Source organism: Desmodus rotundus, chromosome 3, assembly GCF_022682495.2.
Source record: "Desmodus rotundus isolate HL8 chromosome 3, HLdesRot8A.1, whole genome shotgun sequence".
Classification (NCBI taxonomy): domain Eukaryota; kingdom Metazoa; phylum Chordata; class Mammalia; order Chiroptera; family Phyllostomidae; genus Desmodus; species Desmodus rotundus.
Genome location: NC_071389.1, coordinates 198,436,914 through 198,458,384, shown reverse-complemented (window position 1 = coordinate 198,458,384; position 21,471 = coordinate 198,436,914). Strand labels below are relative to the sequence as shown.

Below are 21,471 nucleotides of genomic sequence, written 5' to 3'. Positions count from 1 at the left end.
AGTGTGCTTAATTTGAGTGAAGCTTATTTGCAGACATGTTAGGAAATAAATCTGGGAAACCATTTGTGATCCTTTACAGTCAGCTTTGAGGAAGAAATGGCTATATTTTAGATTTATTTCATTATCTTTTATCATAAAAATAATACATGCCTGTTGCCAAAAAACCCCAAACAAACCAGGAAACACATGAACACAAATAAGTCCCCTGTAATCCTCCACCTGAATCCCACCACTGTAATGGTTTTGGTGTATTGTCCACCCAGATTTTGTTTCTGATGCATGGGTGAATGGACGGACTGATGGACAGATGGATGGATGGATGGGAGTCTGGACGCATAGGCAAATACACAAAATGAGTGTTAAAATGAGAATTAAATTATGCTAGTCGTTTTTTCCTTTCAATCATGAAACACTATATATTAAAGAAAAATTTCCACATCCATTAATTGAGACAGGCACCGTTGTTTTAAATATCTGGGTAGTATTTCATAGATGGGACGCGCCATGATTTATAAAGCCAACCCTCTATTCACGAGCACTGAAATTGCTCGGTCTTCCCTCTGGTAAACAGTGCAGAGAGCACCCTCCCCGCCTGCGGCTGCTGCGTGGCCCTCTCAGTCCTACGCTGTCGAGTTCTAGATGGCGGCTGGAGAGCGTTCAAGCGCCGGCTTTTCTCTGCACCAGCTCCAGCCACCTGGTTTCTTTGCCATCTCTTCAATCCCTGCCGACTTGACAAGTGGGGAAAAAATGTTAACTTGTTTTAATTAGACTTTAAAAATTACCAGTGACTTGGAGCAGTTTTTCATACATTTGTTGGTTTTTTTTAGTCCTTTTTATGTGAATTACCTGTTTATAACCTTGGTCTATTGCTCTGTTGAGTGTATTTATCTTACTGACTTGTAAGAGCTACTCCTATATTATGGAAATTTATCTGTATTCCTCATGTGTGTTAACAGTAGTTTTTCCCACTCATTTTTCTTTCATTATTGTGTGTGTGTGTTTAACCAAACAAAAATAAATTTATTGTCAGACCTAGTCATTATTTCAATGATTTCTGGCTCTAAGGTGATAGTTAGAAAGGGCTTCTCACTCAAACATTGTGTATTATGTAGTATTCATCTTCATTTCCTTCTATTATAGTTTTATTATTCTACTTGGTGTACATTTTACTCCAAGTTTCATCCAAGAATAAGATAGCAAGGAGATTAATTTAATTTTTTTCTAACATGTTTGTCTGGTTACTTCAGCACCATTTATTACATAGTCCGTCATGGGTTTGGTTTATTCAGGGCTCAGGTGCTACCAGTCAGGTTATAACGAAAATGAAACATTTAATATTTAAATGCACCTTGGACTACATCGAGAAACTAAAGCTCTTTTGTTTTAATAGAGGTCTCATGGGAGAATCAACAAATCAAAAATTCCAGAAGGGACTACCTCTTCAGTTCAGATCTGTCTGAAAATACCTGGGAAGACTGCTCCTTAGATGAAATCGGGAGGACCTTCTGCCAAGAGGTAAGAGTGCTTCCCCGGTCCCAGGGCCACCGAGCACGCGGGCTGGGCGTGGTTTCTGAAATTAGCTTTGGGCCTGCCTCCGCCCCGCGACTCCTCCGCACGCCCCGCCCCCCACCCGCTCCTAGTAACGGTAACCCAGTGACGGCAGGATGTGGCGTTGTCCTAGTAACGGTAACGCAGTGACGACAGGATGTGTCGTCAGTCAAGGGCTTCCTCTGCGCCACTCACACACTAACGCTTACAAGAAATACTTAAGCCATATAAAAACATGACACAACTTTACTGAGAGAATAAAGAAAAACGTGAATAAATAAAGAGGCCTTTTCTAGTTCTTGGATTGGAAGACTCATTACCAATGCCTGAGCTCCCTCCGTGTAGATGAAGAGAGACGTGTGTGTATACACACACACACATACACATATACACACTTTTTCTTTCTAAAAGTTGTAACAGAGACTTGTCCTATCGCATATAAAGTGTTTATAAAGGTACAGTAACGACAGCCCGGCACCGGCTGTCATGGACGTGGGAATCGATTAGAGCAGTGGCTGGGTGACAGACCAGCTTCACAGGTGGGTTCGGCTGACGACAGGGGGCCTGGCGGGGCCGGGGCAGCGGCTCCTCACCGGGTAGTTCGCCAGCTAGCCCCCGGGGGAGAGCCGACACTTCCGCTCTTCACACCCAAGTCAATTCTGTGTGCAGCCACCGTTTACACTTAAAAATAAATAATGTGGGTGAAAATTTTTTGACCTTGACATTTAGATTTTTAAATGTGAAGTAAAGCCCGAAAGCCATTAAGGAAAAGATTGGTAAATTAGACTACATCAAAATGAAAAAGCTTTCTGCAGCAAAACTCCGTATAAACGGAGGATAAACTTGGTGAAGTATGTGCCGCAGAAAGGACAGATGGACGAGAGCCGCTCCTGACAAACGGAGAACTTCCACAAGTCATTAGTAGGAAACTTCCAGTAGAGAGTTCTCAGTGAACAGGCTAAGAACAGGCGACGTGGGGCAGGGTGTCGGAGGAGCGGGCGCTTCCGTGCACTCGGTCAGCCGGTAAAACTTTTCTCTCGTGGTCGTCGTTCGTGAATTTATTGTTTATGTGAAAACTTGAGCATTACAAAACACATGTGAGCAATTCTGAAAAGTATAAAGAGAAAAGGAATACGTGATTTAAAACCTACGACCCAGCAGTAGTCAAAGGCAGCATTCAGAGAACACAGTCCTAGGCCTGGCTCTGTTCACAGCTGTAGAAGGACGGCCGCCGCAGTGGGCGGGTGAGTGCATACACAGGTAGAAACAACTTCATAAAAGAGAATCATGCTTTTTTTTTCCTTTACAAATAAGGCATGTTGAGTTTAAATGTTTTCTGGGCTGCCTACCTGCCATGCAAGGCTGAAAGCACCTCCGGGGGGTCCCCTGTTCAGTCTTTCCAGCAACTGTTATCATCCTCGTTCCCAGCTGGGGAAACTGAGGCACAAAGAGGTTTAAGGACTTGCCCAAGGTGACCCTGGAGCCGCGCTCCAACCCTAGTCCTCACCCATGGCGCCGTCCTCCAGTGAAACCAAAGTCACGTTTGAACTTCGGATAAAAATTCCGTCAGCTCAGGAGACGCTGGGTCCCAAAACGGGGTGTGAGGCAAGAAGAGCGACTGAGAAAGCCGTGGAGAACTGGAGAGATTGGGGGTTTGGAGGATGTCTTAGTTGCAGACAGCAAGGGCTGGCTCTCTGCTGGGTTTCCTGCTGCCCCTCCCGCTCCTCCCAGTGTTTGCTGTTTGCATCTCCTTCTCAGCGTTCCTGGCGTTTGCCCGGTGCCCTGTCGCAGGACTTCCCCCAGGGTTCTGCCTTCATTTTATCAGCACATGGCCTCACCGCCACGCGTGCTATCAACATTTTCTCCCTTTCCGAGTTCTTTGTTGTGGTTTATTCCCTGGTTGGCTGCTTTCATTGTCTAGTAATTTCCTTAAGGAAGGCTCGTGGGTGCTCTTTCCCTTCATTTTTCATTGTGGAGGCTCGCTCCCTTTTGCTCTTTTACTTGGACAAAGACTTGGCTGGGCCTGATTGTCCCCTCTTACTTTCTTTTTCTCAGAGAGCTACATTTTCCCATTGTCCTCTGGCCCTGGACGTTCTTGAGGAGAAGCCTGAGGTCAGCTCATTTTTTCCTTCCCTTGTAGGTGATTGTTTCCCTGCCTAGACACCTAAAGTATTTCTTCTTGATCCTTGAAATTAAAAAGCAAAAGTAAGCTATGTTGGCATGGGGCATCAGTCCAGGTTTCCTGGAGCCCAGTGGTTCTTTGCTGCACAGGTTAGTTCTTTCCTTTCGGGAAAGTTTTCCCTGTTCATTCACTAACTCTCCTCCCTCGCTGTGCCCTCTCCCCCTCCCTCTGCCTGTCTTCCCTCTGTCCTCCTTCAGGGTCCTCCCGGTCACCCCTGCGCCAATCCTCGATCGCTGTCATCTTCCTCGAGTTGCTTTCACCAGGTTGCCAGCTTCCTCTGCCTTCGTTGGGGCCTTTCAGGCCGTTCCTTTAACTATTCATTTTAATTTCAGTCTCCTTGCTTATTCTTGCTGTTTCGAATTTATTATTTCATATAATGTTGCTTTTGTTTTCTATTTTCTTAGCTTTGAAATATCCCTTCTCATCGCTTTTATTGTTTTACCATCTTGTCTTCAAGCTTTTCCTTTAATGAATTTATATTTTTATTTAGTTCCTTCTAATGGCACGAAACCTTTATAGGCGATACATTGTTTCTGTATTGTTTCCACACAGACTGGGTTCTTTGTCTTTTGCTTGATATTTGTTTCTTGTTTTCTTTTTTTTGTACTGTGTTCGAAGCATTGGAAACCCACTTACTTTCATCCTGTTTGTGCGTGGTTAGGGCGGAGTCATCTTATGGGTATGGCTGTGTTACCAGTTTCACTGCCGGGGAGTGTTCCACCATCTAAATCTACACAAGTCACACACTCCTGCAGGGATGACATAGAACTGCTTCCTGCTTTGCACCAATCCCGACGTGCCGCCTTATGCGGGTGTGTGCACACCTTCCGGTGCGCGTGTGAAAGCTTCCCTGAGAATTGTGCCTGTGCGAGATTACTCGCCAGCTTGTAGGGCGCTCGCTCCTCAGCTCTCCTTGGCAGTGCCGACTGTTTTCCAGAATGTGTGCACCCCTCCCGCCGCGGAGGAGAATGTCCGCCGTTTGAGTGCTCACCGGCACTTGGCGTCGTCAGAGCTTTAAATCTGTACTGCTCAGCCATGATTTTAATTTTCACGTTTTTTTTTTTAACTGATGTGTCAAATAGCTTTTTTGCAACCTTCCTTTGGAACATTTTTGGTTAAAAAATTCATTTTCAACAACTGCTTGATGAGTGCCTACTGCATGCTGAATTGTTTGTCCCTTTGGGTAATTCGTGGTGAACAAAACGGGGACAGTCCCTGCTCTCATGGCGGTTGCGTGACCGAGCTTCAGGGAGAGGCGCACCACGTAAACACATTGAAAAACCAGACACACAAACACAGTCATAAATACAGCTTGTATTTGGCGGGACAGCAAAGGACAGGTGTTGCGAGAGAGAACAACAGGGAGACCTCATTTAGATTGGGGATCAGGGAAACATCTATGCCAACTGAACATGTAACCACGGAAAAGGAGCGAACCTTCAGGAGTCCGCGGACAGCGTGATGGCACGCCATACGTCACAGCACCCGGAGGTAGGTGCTGGTTCTTACGGGAAAATACTCACAACGTGTTGTTAAATGAAAAAGCGTTTGTCAGGCATGAAGGTATAGTATGATCCCATTTCTTTAAAAAGATTTTTTAAATTTATTTTTAGAGAGAGGGAAATGGAGAGAGAAAGAGAGGGAGAGAAACATCAATGTGTAGTTGCCTCTCACACGCCACCCCCCCACCCAGGGGACCAGGCCCGCAACCCCGGCACCTGCCCCGACTGGTTTGGTTCACAGGCCGCCACTCAATCCCCTGAGCCACACCAGCCAGGGCTGATCCCATTTTATACAATTTTATGTTTATATGATTATCATGGGAGTTTTGGGAGCACTATGTAAAAAAAGGGTAGTGAGACTTCCAGGCACCTTCATGTCCTTTGTTATACTTTACAGAATTGCTTGCATTTTAATCTTTTGTTTCATTGTAAACAGTAACAATGAAAATGCCTACAAGGTTATGCTTGTCACGAAGGTGCTATGTTTCACTCCCTGCTCTTTTCCTGCTGCCGCCAGAAACCCTTTCCTGAAACAATTTCACTGGAGGCCAGATGTCAGTACGAGGGTCAAAGTGGACTCCCGTACCCAGTAAGCACCCCAAGGCCCTACTCACCTCCACGAGGGTCTTCCCCAGGCATGCCACCTCCCTGAAAGAGAGGTGTGCAAATGTAGCCACACTTTGGGTTAATTTTACGCAACTTTCTGAGAAGCTTAGGCTTTGTGAGTCTCTGAGTATTTTCAAAGACTTTCTCTGCAGATTTCTAGTGTTCCGGGCAGTCTAAGGAACTTGTGATGAATCTCCTTCTCACTGCTTTTGCGGGCAGAGACTCTTGTACATGTAGTTCCAGGTTCCAGCGGCTTAAAAAGTCACCTTTTATACCACGATGGTGGCTGTTCTGTTCATCTTACCCCAGCTAGCAGGAAAGCTGAAATCAAAGTGGAGAGGGTTGGACATGTTGGAGAATATTGTTATTACTCAATAATAAACAGCAGGAAAACCTTTGGAAAGAAAACCAATCTTCATAGTATTTTTATGAGTCATATAAAAATCAGCGGTTAACCTACTTCACTGCGTTTTAGAAGTCCCATAAGCAAAGCGCATTCACCCCAGTTCTTTGTAGTTCCCCCATTAACAAAAAAAGAATAATTAAAGAAATGTCCAATGTGTACTGTTTCTGCAATCCTTATATTAATAATTTTCCTTACTACAAAGACTACTTGTATTTTTAATAAAATGTTGCCAGCTTTTTTGTTTGATCGCCCGGACTTAATCAGGAGGAGCCTAGGGTGGGCTCACAGTAGGGGACGGCTCCGAAGTATATTAAGAAAGATGTATCAAACTGGCAGCCCGCGGAGCATTTGCAGCTCTGAAGTTCGAGGTGGAGCTATGACATGTGCTGCTTTCCCGGAGAAGCGTGTCTGCCTTGCCGCTTGCGTGGCTGTGACTGGCGACGCTGTTGTGTAGAAGCTCATCAATTAAACATTTGAGGTTCAGCACATGCCATGGTAACCTTTTTGATCAGTTTCCGAGAGGAAAATGGGAAGGGATTTCGGCAAAAAAATAACGTGGTTGAAAAGCTCCGTGAAGTCGATTACCGTGGAGGCAACACTCTAATTTTCTTTCGTCGCAGTTTTCAAAGTCCCGTGAAAAGATTGAAAAAGCCCTGAGCGCGGGGGACCCCTCCCAGTGTGGGTACATATCTTTGAATTACCTCAAGATCGTCCTCGACACCTTCGTACACCGACTACCAAGGAGAATTTTCATCCAGTTAATGAAAAGGTAAGAGCCCCATTGTTTCTGTGGCATTTTCCTCCCCAAACGTCAACCATGAGGATAAGGAACAGCTTCATTTATTTTTTATTAATGTTTTGGACTTTTTGCTATTGAAAATTTCAAATGCACGTGAAAGTAAGGAGAAGCAGGGAAGGGGCCCGCTACCAGCTCCAACAGTCAGCTGCAGTCCAGCGTTCCGTGTCTCTCCCTGTTTTCCCTGCACCCCAGGGGGCTTGGTTCAAGTCCCAGACATCATGGTTCACTGAAAAGGTCTCACCATGTCTCTCGAAGATAAGAATTCTTTTTAAAAACGTGGTGAAAATACCATTTTCACACCTCACGGAACTGGGGAGGACGATAATAAATACCCAGTCAGGGTTCAAATTTAACTGATTGTCTCGTATTTTCTTTTACAGTTTATTTGAGGCAGGATCCAAATCAGGTCTGTACATTTCAGTTGATTGACTTGCCACGAGTCTTCCGCGCCCTCCAGGGTCCCTCTCCCTCTGCTAGTCATTTCCCCTGTGAGGCCTCTGTAGAGAAGTCTGGACTGTTTGTTACGGGGGGTTTCGTACAGCATCAACCCGACTTGTTGCGCCCTCAGGGACGTTTAACGTGTCGTCTTGACCCCCGCCCCGCCCCTACGTGGATGGCTACACAGACCCACGTTCAGTCTGGGGGCGGGAACGCCTCACAGCGGGGCAAGCCTGAACGGGTGGGCGGCCTCTCTCTCCACGACGTCAGCAGCCGCGTGGGGGGAGGAATGGCAGCCCACTGACGAGCGATTGTTGGGTGGTGATGTTCCACCTGGGCCATTTCTGCTCCTGTTGGCCGGAACCCCTCTGTGATGAGCCCCCCCGCCCCGCGGGGTGTGGCAACAGTGAGACACCGTGAACACAAGAAAGCCGGGATGTCCTTGGTTCTCGCTCTTCACTTACTCGTCTTCAAAACGAATTGGTTTCCTAGCATCCTCCAAAAGTGAACGATGAGCGGTTTTTCTTAAAAAATATCATTATGACCCTGGCTAGGTGGCTCAGTGGGTTGGGTGTTGTCCCGTACCCCAAAAGGTTGCAGGTTCAGTCCCCAGGGAGGGTATATATACAGGTTGCAGGTTCGATCCTGGCTGGGGTGTGTACGGGAGGCAACTAACTGATGTTTCTCTCTCCCTTCCTCTCTCTAAAAATCAATAAACATATCCTCTGGTGAAGATTAAAATATATAGATATAGTATTATGAATTCATGGATGTGAGTTATTTGATGTGTCTCAGTCCATTAGAGTTGTTCTCAGTGATACGCAGTCTGTTCCGTCTCAGCCAGTGGGAGCCTTTTGGCGCTGGCCTGAGTCCTGCTGATGTGACCCTGGGGGCCCTGGTGGCTCTCTGGCTTCCTGCAGGACAGTGCTGCAGGTGCCCCTGGTACATGCTACCGAGCTGGACCAGCAGGTCCGTCTCCCACTGCAGCCCCTTCCTTCTCAGCATCCTGCGTGTTCGGAGCCACTGCCCGCGACCACACGGCTTCTGCAGCGAAGGGCAGAGCCTGGCCCTAGGGGTAGATGTCTCCGTGGTGCGGCAGATAGCTTTATTGTGCTGCCTGTACACAGGGAGGTTTTTTAGGGATTACTTTCTTGGATAACTAAAAGTTATAGAGACATTTTTAAATTTCATTTTCAAAATTATACAAATAATAATTTAATAGTAATAAGAAAAACGAAAAACAAAACGTCACCATCCACCTGACATAACAAATTTACTGTTTTCATTTTCCCCCATTCTGTTCCATTTGTATCCACATAGATACATAATTTTTACATATTTGTAATCCAAGTATGTCTACAGTTTTATGTTGTGCTTGTAAAATAGGAGTGCATATTACAGACATTCTTCATGCTGCCTTCCTAGTCTCCCAAGCTGTAAGTCTAACGGGTACACACCGAGTGCTGCTCTCCGCCAGACGCGGGGGAGGGGCAAGAGCGCAGACAGAAGTAACAAACAGCCCCAGGCTTGTGGGGCCTACCGGGCTGAGGCAGCTCCAAGGACTCTGACCCGGGCTGGAGTGGGCGGATGAGGAGGCCAGAGACGCCAGCTCCGGGCTGTCTGGATGACCCAGGGTCTTCCGAGTCGTGCCCTTGACCCCACTCTCCCAGACTGCCTGGTGGGACGGGCACGAGGGACCGCAGCAAGGCGAGCGCCCAGGCGCTAATGGTATGAGCTGTGAGTCCGGTGTGTTCCCTGGTGCGAGGCTCTGGAAGGAAGAGTTCGTCATGTCTTCCTGACCCCTGTGCAGTTACCCCTGTTAACCCTCTGACTTCCACACTCCCCCCACCCGACGCTGAGGTTGCGCGGAACAGGCTTTTGGATCAGTGTCCTTCGGGCACGTCTTTCCGCAGCCGTTTGCTTTTGCCTTTGGTGGTCAAGTGCTAGGTGTGTTTCTTGGAAAACAGCAAATATCTGTGTTCTCAAAACTCTAAAATGAGCATCTTTGCCTTTTTAACGGTGAAGTTAGTCTGTTTCCAGTTATCGTGGCAGCTGTCCGGGGCTTTCCTGCCACTTCCTTTTGCACCCACCCACTCACCCACTCTGCTGTCCTTTCACGTCCTTCTCAGCCGGGTGTGGCTCTGAGTTTTCCGTAGCACTCTTTTTCTCTCTCCACTGCCTGGAGGCTTAAGTATTTTATTTCTGTTCTTGTAGAGAGTACCCTTAAATTTTTAACATATCTTCTAAACTTACAAAGCATAAAGTTAATAAATATTTTTGCTGTCGTGAATACAGCAAGCAGCTTTAACTTACACGTCACCATTGCCTAGTGCTTTGATCCTGCCTCTTTTTAAAAAATCTTCACTCAAGGGAGTTTTTAGAGAGAGAGGAAAGGAAGGAGAGAGAGGAACATCAATGTGAGAGAGAAACATTGATCAGTTGCCTCCGGTACACACCCTGACCAGGCATCAAAACTGCAGCCTTGGTATGTGCTCTGACCGGGAATTGAACCTGCAGCCTTTTGGCTTACGGGACGACTCCCAACCCACTGAGCCGCCTGGCCAGGACCTGCCTCTTTTCCATAGTACCTGAATTAGTTACTATTGTTATTTAACGTGGCCTATGCTTGTTTGGATTTTCTCGTGTTTGCCGGCTCGTCTGCTCTAAACTGCTTCTCAAGTCTCAGTCTCTTCTCCGGACCGCGTCTCCTGAAGTACATAGTGAGGTCCCGTGGGTGGTGAGTGCGGTCTCTGCTCTCAAAGTGTCTATTCCCCCTTCCTCTTTAAGGGAGATTTAACAGGGAAGGAATTTGTGTTTGCGAGTTGTTTTCTCTGAGTGCCTGGTAGCAGTTGTTCATGGTATTCTGTTCTTGCTGTTGAGAGTCTGCTGTTTAATTGCTAATAGTTTACAAAAGGTGGTTATTTTTTCATTTTCTGGTTGCCTTTACGATTTTCCCTTTATTTTGATTACAGTTTCCCTCCAATGCGTCTGGTACAGATGTCCATTTGTTCACCCTTCTGCCTCACTCGGAGGGCTCGTGTCTCATGGACTGCAGAACATCCCCAGCTACTGTTCTTCGGTGGTTGTCCCCACTGCATTGCCGCGGGTCCCCTGGAGCTCCTGTCAGATGTGTGCGGGACCCTCTCCCCCCCGTTTGCCGTGTCTCTCAGACTCTCTTTTGTATTTCCCATGTCTTTATCTCTCCGGGGCTGCATTCCGACTATTCTGTAATCCGCTGTAGTTCACTGCCTTGCTTCAGCTGGGCCAGGGCTACTCCCAGTCAGGTCTAGCCCAGGCCTCCCAACCCCACGGGGGTGTAACGACCTGGCCCTCAGGGCCCAGGTGGGTGCGGCCCAGAGCCCAGCGCAGTCCGGTGGAGCCTGGGTGCCGCGGCGCCCACTGGCACTCCTGCAGCTCTGGAGCTGGTTCCCACCTCGCCACTCGCTCCTGCACACAGCCCCTTCTTGCTTTCCACTTCAGCTGTGTGTTTACAATAATTCTGAGATCTTTACTCCAGTCATTGTAGGTATATTTGATATGTTTCCATGTGATTAGACCAGGAGGTTGGGGGAGATCCCCTGTGTTGCCAGGGATCCTACCTTCACGCTCTCCTGCGGGCTGGGTGGTTAGAAAAGTCTCCAAAGAGTAAGCAGAACCAGGTGGATCCGGGTAGGGGACATGGAGCCACCCACGTGGACGGTGGGAGAAAGCACAGGGTGTTCTCAGAGGGGCTGGTTCGATCAGGTCCTGACCGACTGTGAGGGCTCTTTGACTTGAACCGTCAGAATGGATCCGTTTTATCGTTGTGTGAGTGTTCGGATTCTTTCTAGGTTTGCACGTGTCTGTTTGTTCATTCATCTGTTCAGTCTCGTCAGCCAACAGGTAGTTCTCGGGCGCAGGCCCCAGTCACCTAACAGCCCCGCGAGCGGCTTTTCAGTTGTGTTGCCACTTCTTTGTTTAGCCCCTTTCAGTAAGTGGACAAGTACTCGCCGGCGCCCCTCCCTCAGAGGCGCTGCGGCGTTCCCGGCCTGCCCGTTCCCTCCCTGCCACACGGTAACTCTTCATCTGAAGTCACATTTTAATATAATCAAACACATTAATCTCCTTCTTTTGGAATGTCTTCTGTGGCTTAAAAAATCTATAAATTCATCATCCTTACCCAGGCTTGAAAAAAACTTTTCTACTCTGTTTCTTTTTTTTTTATTTTTTGAAAACAAAACAAATCACTTTATAATCCATTCTGACAGAAGGCGGGTATCCAAATTAAATTTTTTCCAAATAGGTAATCTGCTTTACCATCACCACTTATTAAAGAATCCTCTCTTCCCCCGTTGTTTGCGATGTCTCCTCTGTCAACTTTAAATTCTTACCCAGGACTCAATGGACAGGGCGCTTCTGCCCCGCCCCCACCCCTGCCCCCTGGAGCTCAGCTGCGCAAGGTCGGGTCTCTGCGGTGCTCAGTGTGCAGCGTCCAGCCTGCGGCCCCCTGACTCCCCTTCACACCTCGCGAGGGGCGGCCCACACGGGCACAGCCAGGGTGGCGCCCATGTCCTGAATTTAGATGGTTAGGGACCCCCCACAAGTATATGCTCACCTAAAGGGGCACCTGCTGGAGTCCACCGTGAAGCCGTTGGCCTGGGACGTGTGAACTCGAGCCGGGGGTAGGGGTCAGCACTGAGTGGCAAGGGGGTGGCCCCAGCCCCTGATGTCCCTCTTTGCTTTGCTGCCCTCTAAAGCCCCGCAGAACAACAAAACCGCAGAAATGGAGGAGAGAACCGCGGTTTCCAGGACTAGGGGCCCGGCGGGTGTGACTCCAGAGGGGCACAAGGGGGAGGGGCGGCGGAGCTCCCTGCGTCCCGGGTGTGGGCGTTGCCTGAATCGGGAGCACACCTGGGCGATGCTGGGGGCTCGGTTCCACCGCTGTGATACAGTGAGTGCTGCAGAGAAGGCAGTCGTGTTCCAGTTGTACAAGCGCGATATTTGTGGGGCGCAATAAAGTGAGGTATCCCTGCGTATGTGTTAAAACTTATAAAACTGTACACCGGAAGAACAAGTGCATTTTACTGCATTTTAATTTAAGAAATAAAATTTAAAAACACATGCTGTTTTAAGGCAAAAAAAAAATTCAGGAAATAATAAAGAGGGAAGTAAAAATCTAATCTCTCATGCCTAGCAAAATGATTTGAGAAATTAGTCTTACTATGCAATTTAAGGTGGATATTACAGAAAAAAATTGGCATCGTTTAAGTTTGTTATTCTTTTAAATACTCAAGATCTAGGGCCTAAACGTAAAACACTAACAGCTTGGTAACGAGGCATAAAATCTTAATCCAAATAATATTTTAAAGACTTTAAAAGCTACTTTCCATCTATACTGTTTAATGTAACAGTAGACTTTAATTGAACAGCTAACGTGACCTTTATTACCAACATGCTGTGCTTTTCGCGCCGCCTAGCCTTTCACACAGAACAGGCCTGTTAAAAATAATGCCAGTCATTAAACAGGGAGAGCGAGGCTTCAGGAGGAGTTGAGAGGAGGGAGGGAGTGCTGTCCCAACCCCCAGACTGCACCTCACCCACCCACGATGGGGGTGGGCCTTTGCGCAGACATGCCTCCTGTTGGGAAAGTTCCCACCCATGCTGCTACCTTGAGAGGAGATAGAAGCCTTTTAGCCCAGGTTCTAGGAAGTGTAATAGCCAAACCCAGGGATGTGTTTCCAGTTATTGGGAGTCTAAGATCTCTGCTATTTCTACACAATTCTGGAAAAGGCAAAACCACAGGAATGGAGGCCAGGTCAGCAATTGCTGGGAGTAGGGCTGTGGGCAGGTGTAACTCCAGAGGGGCACAGGAGGGTGGAGCTGGGCTGTGAATCAGCTCCCTTATTCCCCGGATTAAGTGAAATCAGTAGATGGGGAAGCCCTGGTCTCTCCTAGGCCTGACGGGCACAAGAAGGTGCAGTTACTGAACAACCGGCTGAAGGAGAGGGTCGCCCAAGAGCAGGTGAAGTCTGCAAGAGGAAATGTGGCCAGGCCATCTGCAGCCCAGCAGGGAGGGGCGGGGGAATGACCCACCCGCCCGCCTTGCCTTCTCGCTGCCTCCTCCCCTTCCAGTCTCCTGCAGGCGCCTCCCACTGGCCAACCCAAGAGAAAACCAAGGTGCCAGAGGCCAGCTGAGGCCACCCACAGGGCACCATGCAGAGCAGACAAGGGCGGACACTGATCTAGGTGGATAAAGGAAGACTGTCCCGTGGGACCTGCCGTTCTGAGCCTCAGCAACCATTAGGGATGAAGCAGATGGCTATGTCTTCCTTTCCCCACTTTGCAACTGGCTTCCCTTCTCCTTCTGCCAACCCTGCTTCTGACTCCTCCAGGAACTGGAGTACACAGAGGAAGGAGAGAAGGGGGGGCGTGAATGTCCTGCCTTGACTGGGCTGCTCTGAGCTGGGAACTGCATCTCTGGGCCTGACGAGGGTCGGAAGGCAGCTCCTTTCCAGAGAGCCTTGGCCGGGTTTTTGGATTTTATGTTGGGATGCATCCCTCGTTCTTTGACAAGGGCGAATGCATGTCCATCTCAGCTCATTGCTGGCTCCCGCCTCCGCTCCTGGCAGTCTGGCAGTAAAGAAGGGAAACTTCTGGTAAGGTCCATTGGCTCCTCCAGGTAGCCGTCTTGGGCAGGAGCCGAGGTGACCCTGTGCACACACACGCACACCTGCTGTCTCTCACGTGGCCCCTGTCTGATCCACACAAAACCAGTCCCCTCTCAGCCACGAGTTTTCAGCAACCCAAACAGGGCTGCTTGTCTCGTGGTCACTTGGGCGTCTCATACCCGTTGTCTGGGGAGCTCAGCACAGACCTCTTCTGCCACCCTGCCGTGGACGAGTGCGGGGTGCTCAGTGTGTCAGTGACACAGGACAGTGGGGGCCTAGCACCGCAGGGCGGGCATTTCAACCTGTTAGCTGTAATCCAGGGGTGTCTGACCTTTTGGCGTTGCTGGCCCACACGTTAAATACACAGACGCTAATGAAAACTGATGAGCAAAAACGAGGTTTTAAGTAAATTTACAATTTTTTGTTGGGTTGCATTCATAGCCATCCTGGGCTGCGTGTGGCCTGCAGGCCAAGGGTTGGACACCCGTGCACCCTCCTGGTGGAGGGCTAGATTGGGCCCACCTGGACACCTGGGGCTGCTCTCCCTCCCATCCTGGGGACTGTATCCTTAATCACACCTGTGCAGTCCTTTTGCCACCAAAGTCCCATCTGCACAGTCCCAGGGGTGAGGATGTGGACACCGAGTGGGCTTTCCTCTGCCTACATGGTAAATGTGCTCCTCACACAGTGTATTTGAAGAATTGTTTCGAGGACAGCAGAATTTTAATCAAATGCCTCTGTTTCCTCCATCAGTGTATGCTCTACCTAATGGGAGTTAGAGACATGGAGATGTAGAATCAGTTTGATTTTTTCTCGCTCTTTAAAAATCAATTTGTAGTATGATTTTACTAAATTATTTTGTTTACCTTAGATTTGAAAATTTCGAAAAGCTCATTGCTGCCATTTAAAATTCCATATCGAACAACTAATCCATGCAGTGTTATAGAAATAATGTTTGAACATTTTTTTAAATCCAGATTTGGGCTTAAAGCCACCAAGAAAATCAATTGGAAGCAATTTCTAGCATCACTGCGTGATCCTCAGTGGACAGAAGTTAACAGCACAGTTCCCCTGACAAGAAAAACGAGGTACGTAAAAATGGAACTCCTGAACTTTTGTTGCACAGACCATAATATGTAAAAGGAAAGAGAATATCTGAATTACTTTTTCTTCCTTTATTGAATGATAAATTAGTCTGCATAGAATAATTATGAACTTTTACATAGTGATTTGTAGTTTATAAATTATTTTCTGTACATTCTTATTTAGAATTACCTTAAAGCTATAAGGCAGGTATGATTATTATTCCAATTTCTAGATGAAAAAAATGAGACCACGAGGAGTCTTAACGAGGTCCTGGGCTTGGAGAGCAGCAGAGGCAGCGCCGGTGCTCCGAGCTCGGGTGCAGGGCCGTGCGCAGCGCCGCCAGCACTGACTTGGGGCTGCTCGCGTACTCTTGTGAAGTTGGGTGTGAGCACTCGTCTGGGAGGTGTTATGTGGGAAGGAGTGATACATGTTAACTGATTTTCCAGCCACTCTGTGTGGTGCAGACATTGTGGGCCATGGGATTATTGCTTCCAGTGCCATTTTTTCTGTGTGTTCTAATTTCTATTAGAATTTTATCAACTGATTGATTTTTAGAGAGAAAGAGAGAGAGAAATTGATTTGTTGTTTCACTTATTGGTGCATTCATTGGTTGATTCCTGTATGTGCCCTGAGCGGGGATCGAACTGGCAAGCTTGGCCTAGCTGGACGATGCTCTAACCCGCTGAACTACCTGGCTGGGGCCGATCATAACTTTAGATTAGCATTATCATGTGAATGGTGGTGGAGCCCCACACTGTGAAAAGTACCTGACAATACGACACTTTAGAATTTAGCCTTTTGCCTTGAGAAGTATTTTATCTATACTGAGCTGCATCCGGTATTGATTGCCCGTATAAATCTTAAAGAAAAAGCGGGCTTTGTAATCTCAGCACATCCAGGGGAAGCACTGCGCTCCATTGTAAAGGAAAATATACCACAGAGTGAGTTCCCATTCCGCCAGGTCCCAGCTGTGTCTCAGGGATTCATGCGTGTCCGTGACCTGCCTGGTCCCCAGCCTCCCCACATTCGGACCCCCACCCCACCCAGTTCCCAGGATGCACCTCCGTGAGTTCGTTTCTTAAGTGACGTTACTCTCGTTTCTTTGTAGTTTTCTCTTCCGGTAGCACCGTGTCTAGGACCATACGAATGGCAGTGTGAATCTTTCTCTAAAACACTGGTTTCCAACGGGGGCAGTCTGGGCTGCCCGGAGATGTTCAGCAACGTCATGAGACATTTTTGGTTATCCCACCTGGGGTGGAGGTGCCACCGATATTTAGTGGGTGTGGCCAGGGAGGCTGTAATTATCATACCGTGTCCTGGATAGCAGCCCCGCCACACACACGCGCACGAGGAACTCCCCTCAGCGTTCCGCTACTTTAGGTTTCTGGAAAGCAGTGGTAAGGGTGTGTGCGTTTCTATGTTTTTGCACAACTGGAAACAACAGGTGGCTGTGGAGGTGGGGCCCTAAAGCCCCCCAGACACACTGGAGCACTGCTGAGCAGGCGAGCTGACTCACTCTCATTCTTCATCCAGCGGGACACGTCGGACTGCCTGATCGACACTGAACAGGGCAGCGTTTCATTACGAGGTGCTGCAGCCCCTTTCTGACCTGAGCGCGTAGTACGCTGGCCTTGACCTCCAGCGGTCTTAGGCCCTCAAGGGTGTGCAGCAGGTGATGGGCTTGGTGAGGGGTTGTGAGGGTTGTGTCCCCTCCGTCCTCATGTGGGTGAGTGTGCTGTGGTGTGCTGCCCAGAGCAGGGTGGCGGCTTCGGCTGGGATTACAGTGTCTTTCCTGGTCCTTTTTGAGGCCATGGCCCATGCTGACACTCTGGCCGATCGCAGCCAGATGGCAGGGAGAGAAGAGAGTGCTGGCACACGGAGCTGGCCATGGCGGGCATGTCCATGCCGCCTCCCTACCCCGTGTCACCCTGACCGAGGGATGACAGGGCCTGCACACGCACAGGACGCTTTTGAGACAAAGAGCTTTCCACCAGGAAGCTGTTACTGTAGTTGTTGTGGGGGTGATTTTTTAATTTTTTATATTAAGAAAGAACTGTTCAAAAACATAATCTTACTTCTTTTTTTTCTTAATCATCTTGCAGCGCCAACTCTAAAAGTCAGCCTCGCAAGGAAAATGTTATCACAAAGTTATTTAGACACGGAGATCACTACACGTCACTGAAGAAAGCGTTGCTGGTCGTCAACAGTGTAAGGCTTTGGAGCCCTTCTCGGGCAAAACACTCGCTGTTCCTAAGAAGGCTGGTTTATTGGTCGGAACGAGAGCAATGGAAAGGCTGTGTGTCTACTCACTGCTCCATCTAACAGCTGTGCTTTGAGCTCCTGTTACATGCTGGGAGCTGTTCTGAGTGCTCCAGCACCTGAGGCGGGGCCTGCAGAGCGGGTCCAGTTGGGAGGACAGGTGACGTGAAGGCATTGTGGGGCAGTGAGCCATGTGCCGGGGAGGAGAGTAGTGCATGGCCAGGTCACTGAGCACGAAGTGACTAGTCATCCTTGACTGTTGAACTGACGAGTCATCTGGCCCCACTGAACCTTCCCCTCAACCTAGCGTTCAGGTTCATGAGCGCCTCGTAGCCCATATCAGGAACACCGTCCTTGCTCCTGGATGGCCTGTTCAGTCATTGGATTGCACTGCAGAGGGTGGTCGTGGCATGAGTTTGCGACTTGCTTTAAGCCATTAGCTCCTGTCCCACTTTCATGTTTACTTTAGAAGAGCAGCATTGATGTGTTTTTGATACATAGGTGGCATTTCTCCAGTTCATTATTTACTGAGCACATTCAGTAACTGGATCTCTAATAAATAACCGGCACCACGGTGAATTACTTGCCCTCAGACGCAAATATGTACGAAGGAGGAGTTACTTGGCCTCCAAGTCATCCCTCCAGAGCCCTCGGCTAAGGCAGGGGCAGGCCGCTCTGTGGGGCAGCGCTCGCTCAGGGGAGGAGCCCCCCGGGGCCTGGAGGGGGCTTGAAATGGTGCGGTTTGTGCTCTGAACTGGGGATGGCAGCTCCTCTCTCCGTCAGTCTGCCATGCCGTTGCTCGGGGTTCCCCAGCCGCGTGTGGATGCAGAGATTTGGGGCTCCGTTTTCTGTGGGGGACATTTCAGCTAGCATACCTGTCATCATGAGTCTTTATGCCTAACATGACTTGGCCTCTCTGAATGAACACCGTGTGCCAGGCACTGTCTGAAGTGACGAACTGGTTTCACAACACGTCTGTGAGGTGGACACTGTTACCATCTTCACGTGATGCTTGTGTTTCATCCTCCTTTGCTGGGGAAGGGGAACAGGGCGGGTAAGTCACCAGCCTGAGGCCCCCCAGATAGTGAGTGGCACGGCCGGGATTCAAACTGGCTGCCCCAGCACGGGCACCAGCAGCCCTGCCCCGAGCTGTCCACAGTCTGCTAGCGGGGCCACCCTTAAAGATAAATAAACCTTTGTGTGCTTACCCACCTCGGCTTCTATTAGTAAATTGAAGAAGTAATTTAATTAAAAATAGGAAATCCGCCTCTCTGTTAATGGAGGGCTGCAGTAATGCTGACGCTGCATTCCAAATATGAGAATACCGAGCAGTCGTTGCTGGGCCGCGCAGCTGGAGAGCAGCAGAGGCGTCACGGAGGCGAGGACGCCGGGCCCGCCTGACACGGGGCCCCATCGGGCACTGAGGCTGAGCACACGGGTGGGTGATGCCGAGTTCCTGCTGACATGAGCTCACACACTCAGTGCCACAGAAGAGCAGTGACCATCGAATGCCTTAGAGGTGCAGAGTGTACGGCTTCCGAGGACAACGCCCCACCCACCCCCCACGCTCCGTTTGCCTGGGCCTCAGCTGCGTTCTGGCCCCTGGAAGGAGAAGGAGCAGAGGGAGGAGCGGAGGAGCAGGGGTTGAGCAGGGGTGGGCACCTGGCCTGGCTGCAGAGGACAGCCATGAGAAGCAGGTCCCTCTCCTGCTGCAGAGAGGGATGCAGTATCATTAGAAGGCTGCTTACATCTCTGAGTCCTACATCCCAGGCAGCTGTGCGGGCTGCCTCCACACGCTGCTGCTGTCTCTCTGAGTGGGCCTGGCCACTGATGTCAGAGTCAGGTGTGGCTCCCTGTCTGCCACCCAGAAACCATCTGTACCCCGTCTGTCCACCTACTCTTACTTTCAGTTCCCATGATTTTATAAATAGGAATCTAAAGGAATCTTCGGAAACGAAGGAATCAGCACTAGAGCTCAGAAGGGCACTGGCTGCCTACAGTGTACGAGGCCGACACACAGAGGTCGCAGTGTCTCTGTGTCCTGCGAGAGGCGATCAGAAAATGACTTTTTAAAGCATCATCTCGAATAGTATTTAAAAAATCAAATACCACGACATATATCTGACAAAAAATGGCAAATTCTCTATGTTGGAGACTACAAAGATTGGTTATAGAAATAACACGAATCCGTCACAAACTTCAGAATATAGAGGAGGAGGAACACTGCTATTTCATTGTCCGAGGCCAGTGTTTCCCTGTCACCAAAGCCAGGCACAGACCTCACAAGCAAAGAAAACCATGGTGCAGTATCCGTCATGAGTCAGCAGAGCAAATTCAGAAGCATATAAAAAGGATGCGGTGCTGTGGCCGTGTGGGATTTATCCCGGGATTGCGAGGTTGCCTTAACTTCCAAGAAAATCAATTAATGTAATGTACAATAAGTAGAAATAATGACAGAGTCGCACGATCATCTCAATAGATGAAGCAAAAGTATTTGAGAAATCCACCACTCATTCATGATAACAACTTTCAAAAAACTGGAAGTAGTTGAGAACTCCCGAAACCTGCTCAAGGCGTTTGTGAGAACCTTAGTTAATGGTACAAGGCTGGATGCTTTCCCCGAAGACAGGCAAAGCATGGACTGTCAGCTCTTGCTGCTTCTAGTCAACCTTGTGCTGAAGCTTTGGACAAGCAATCAGAAAGGAAAAGAAATAAAAGGCATTCGGAGGGGAAAGGAAGAAGTAAAACTGTGTATATTCACATACCATATATTTTGGTAATAGAAAATCATAAAGAATGCACACACACACACAGGAGCTGCTCAGACTAACAAATGACTTCAGAGTTGCAGGATCTAAGATCAATATACAAAAATCAGTTATATTTGTATAAACTAGCAATATGCAATCCGAAAATGAATGTCAGAAAGCAATTTCTCTCACAATTGCATCATAAAAGAATAAAATACCTAGGGGTAAATTCAACAAAAGAAGTGCCAGACTTGTACGCTGAAATTTACAGAACACGCCCTGGCTAGTGTGGCTCGGTTGGGCATCGTCCTGTGAACCTATAGGTCATAGGTTCGATTCCCAGTCAGGGCACATACCTAGGTTGTGGGTTTGGTCCCAGTCCGGGTACATCTGAAAAGCAACCAATCAATGTTCCTCTCTCATATTGATGTTCCTTGCCTTCTCTCTCTCTTCCCCTTCCCATTTCTCTAAAAAAAATATACAAAACATTATTAAAAGAAAGAAAAAGATGTAAATAAATGAAGAGACAGTCCTTATACCTGGCTTGGAAAACTCATTATTAAAATTGTGATTCTCTCCAAATTGATTTATAAATTCAATGCAAACCACATCAAAATCCCAGCTGCCTTTTTTTTTTTTTTTTGGCAGAAATCGAAAAACATCTTAAAAATTCATACAGAAATAAAAAGTTTGCAGAATAGCCAAAACAACCTTGGAAAAGAAGAACAAAGTTAGAGTACTTCACTTCCAGACCTGGAATGTTAGCATAAAGCTACGGGAGTGAATTCAGAGTGTGGTGCTGGCGTGAGGGTTAGACACGGTGGTCCCTGGAGGGGAGCTGAGGGTAGAGGAGCAAACCCCGACGCTGTGGTCAACTCAGTTTTGACAAGTTCAGCGGGGGAAGGAATAATCTTTCCAACACACGGTGTTGAGACACATGTCCGTGTGCAAAAAGACAGATTACCTCACATCATACACAAAAGTTAACTTAAAATGGACCCTAGACCTAAACATAAGAGCTAAAACAATAAAACTCTTAGAAGACATGCATGATCTTTGTAACTTTGTTAGGCAAAGATTTCTTAGATAGGACACTAAACGCATAAAAGAAAAAAATCAATAAATTAGATTTATCAAAATGAAAAACTTTTGTGCTCCAGAAGATGTCATTAAGAAAGTGAAAAGACAGGCCACAGACTAGGAGCTAATATATGTAAGTTCCATATCTGGTGAAGGACCCGTATGTGG

General features: G+C 48.2%; 1 protein-coding gene across 10 annotated transcripts in view; it reads left to right on the top strand.

Annotated features, from left to right (window-relative positions):
- Positions 1-21,471, top strand: part of EFCAB6 (EF-hand calcium binding domain 6) — a 166,845-nt gene that overhangs the window by 63,195 nt on the left and 82,179 nt on the right. For all 10 annotated transcript variants that reach the window (XM_045187052.2, XM_071221106.1, XM_071221105.1 and 7 more), the window contains 4 exons: positions 1,391-1,515; positions 6,865-7,013; positions 15,106-15,216; positions 17,317-17,422. In XM_045187052.2, the coding sequence (XP_045042987.2) occupies positions 1,391-1,515; positions 6,865-7,013; positions 15,106-15,216; positions 17,317-17,422 (491 nt within the window). The remainder of the gene's footprint in view (positions 1-1,390; positions 1,516-6,864; positions 7,014-15,105; positions 15,217-17,316; positions 17,423-21,471) is intronic.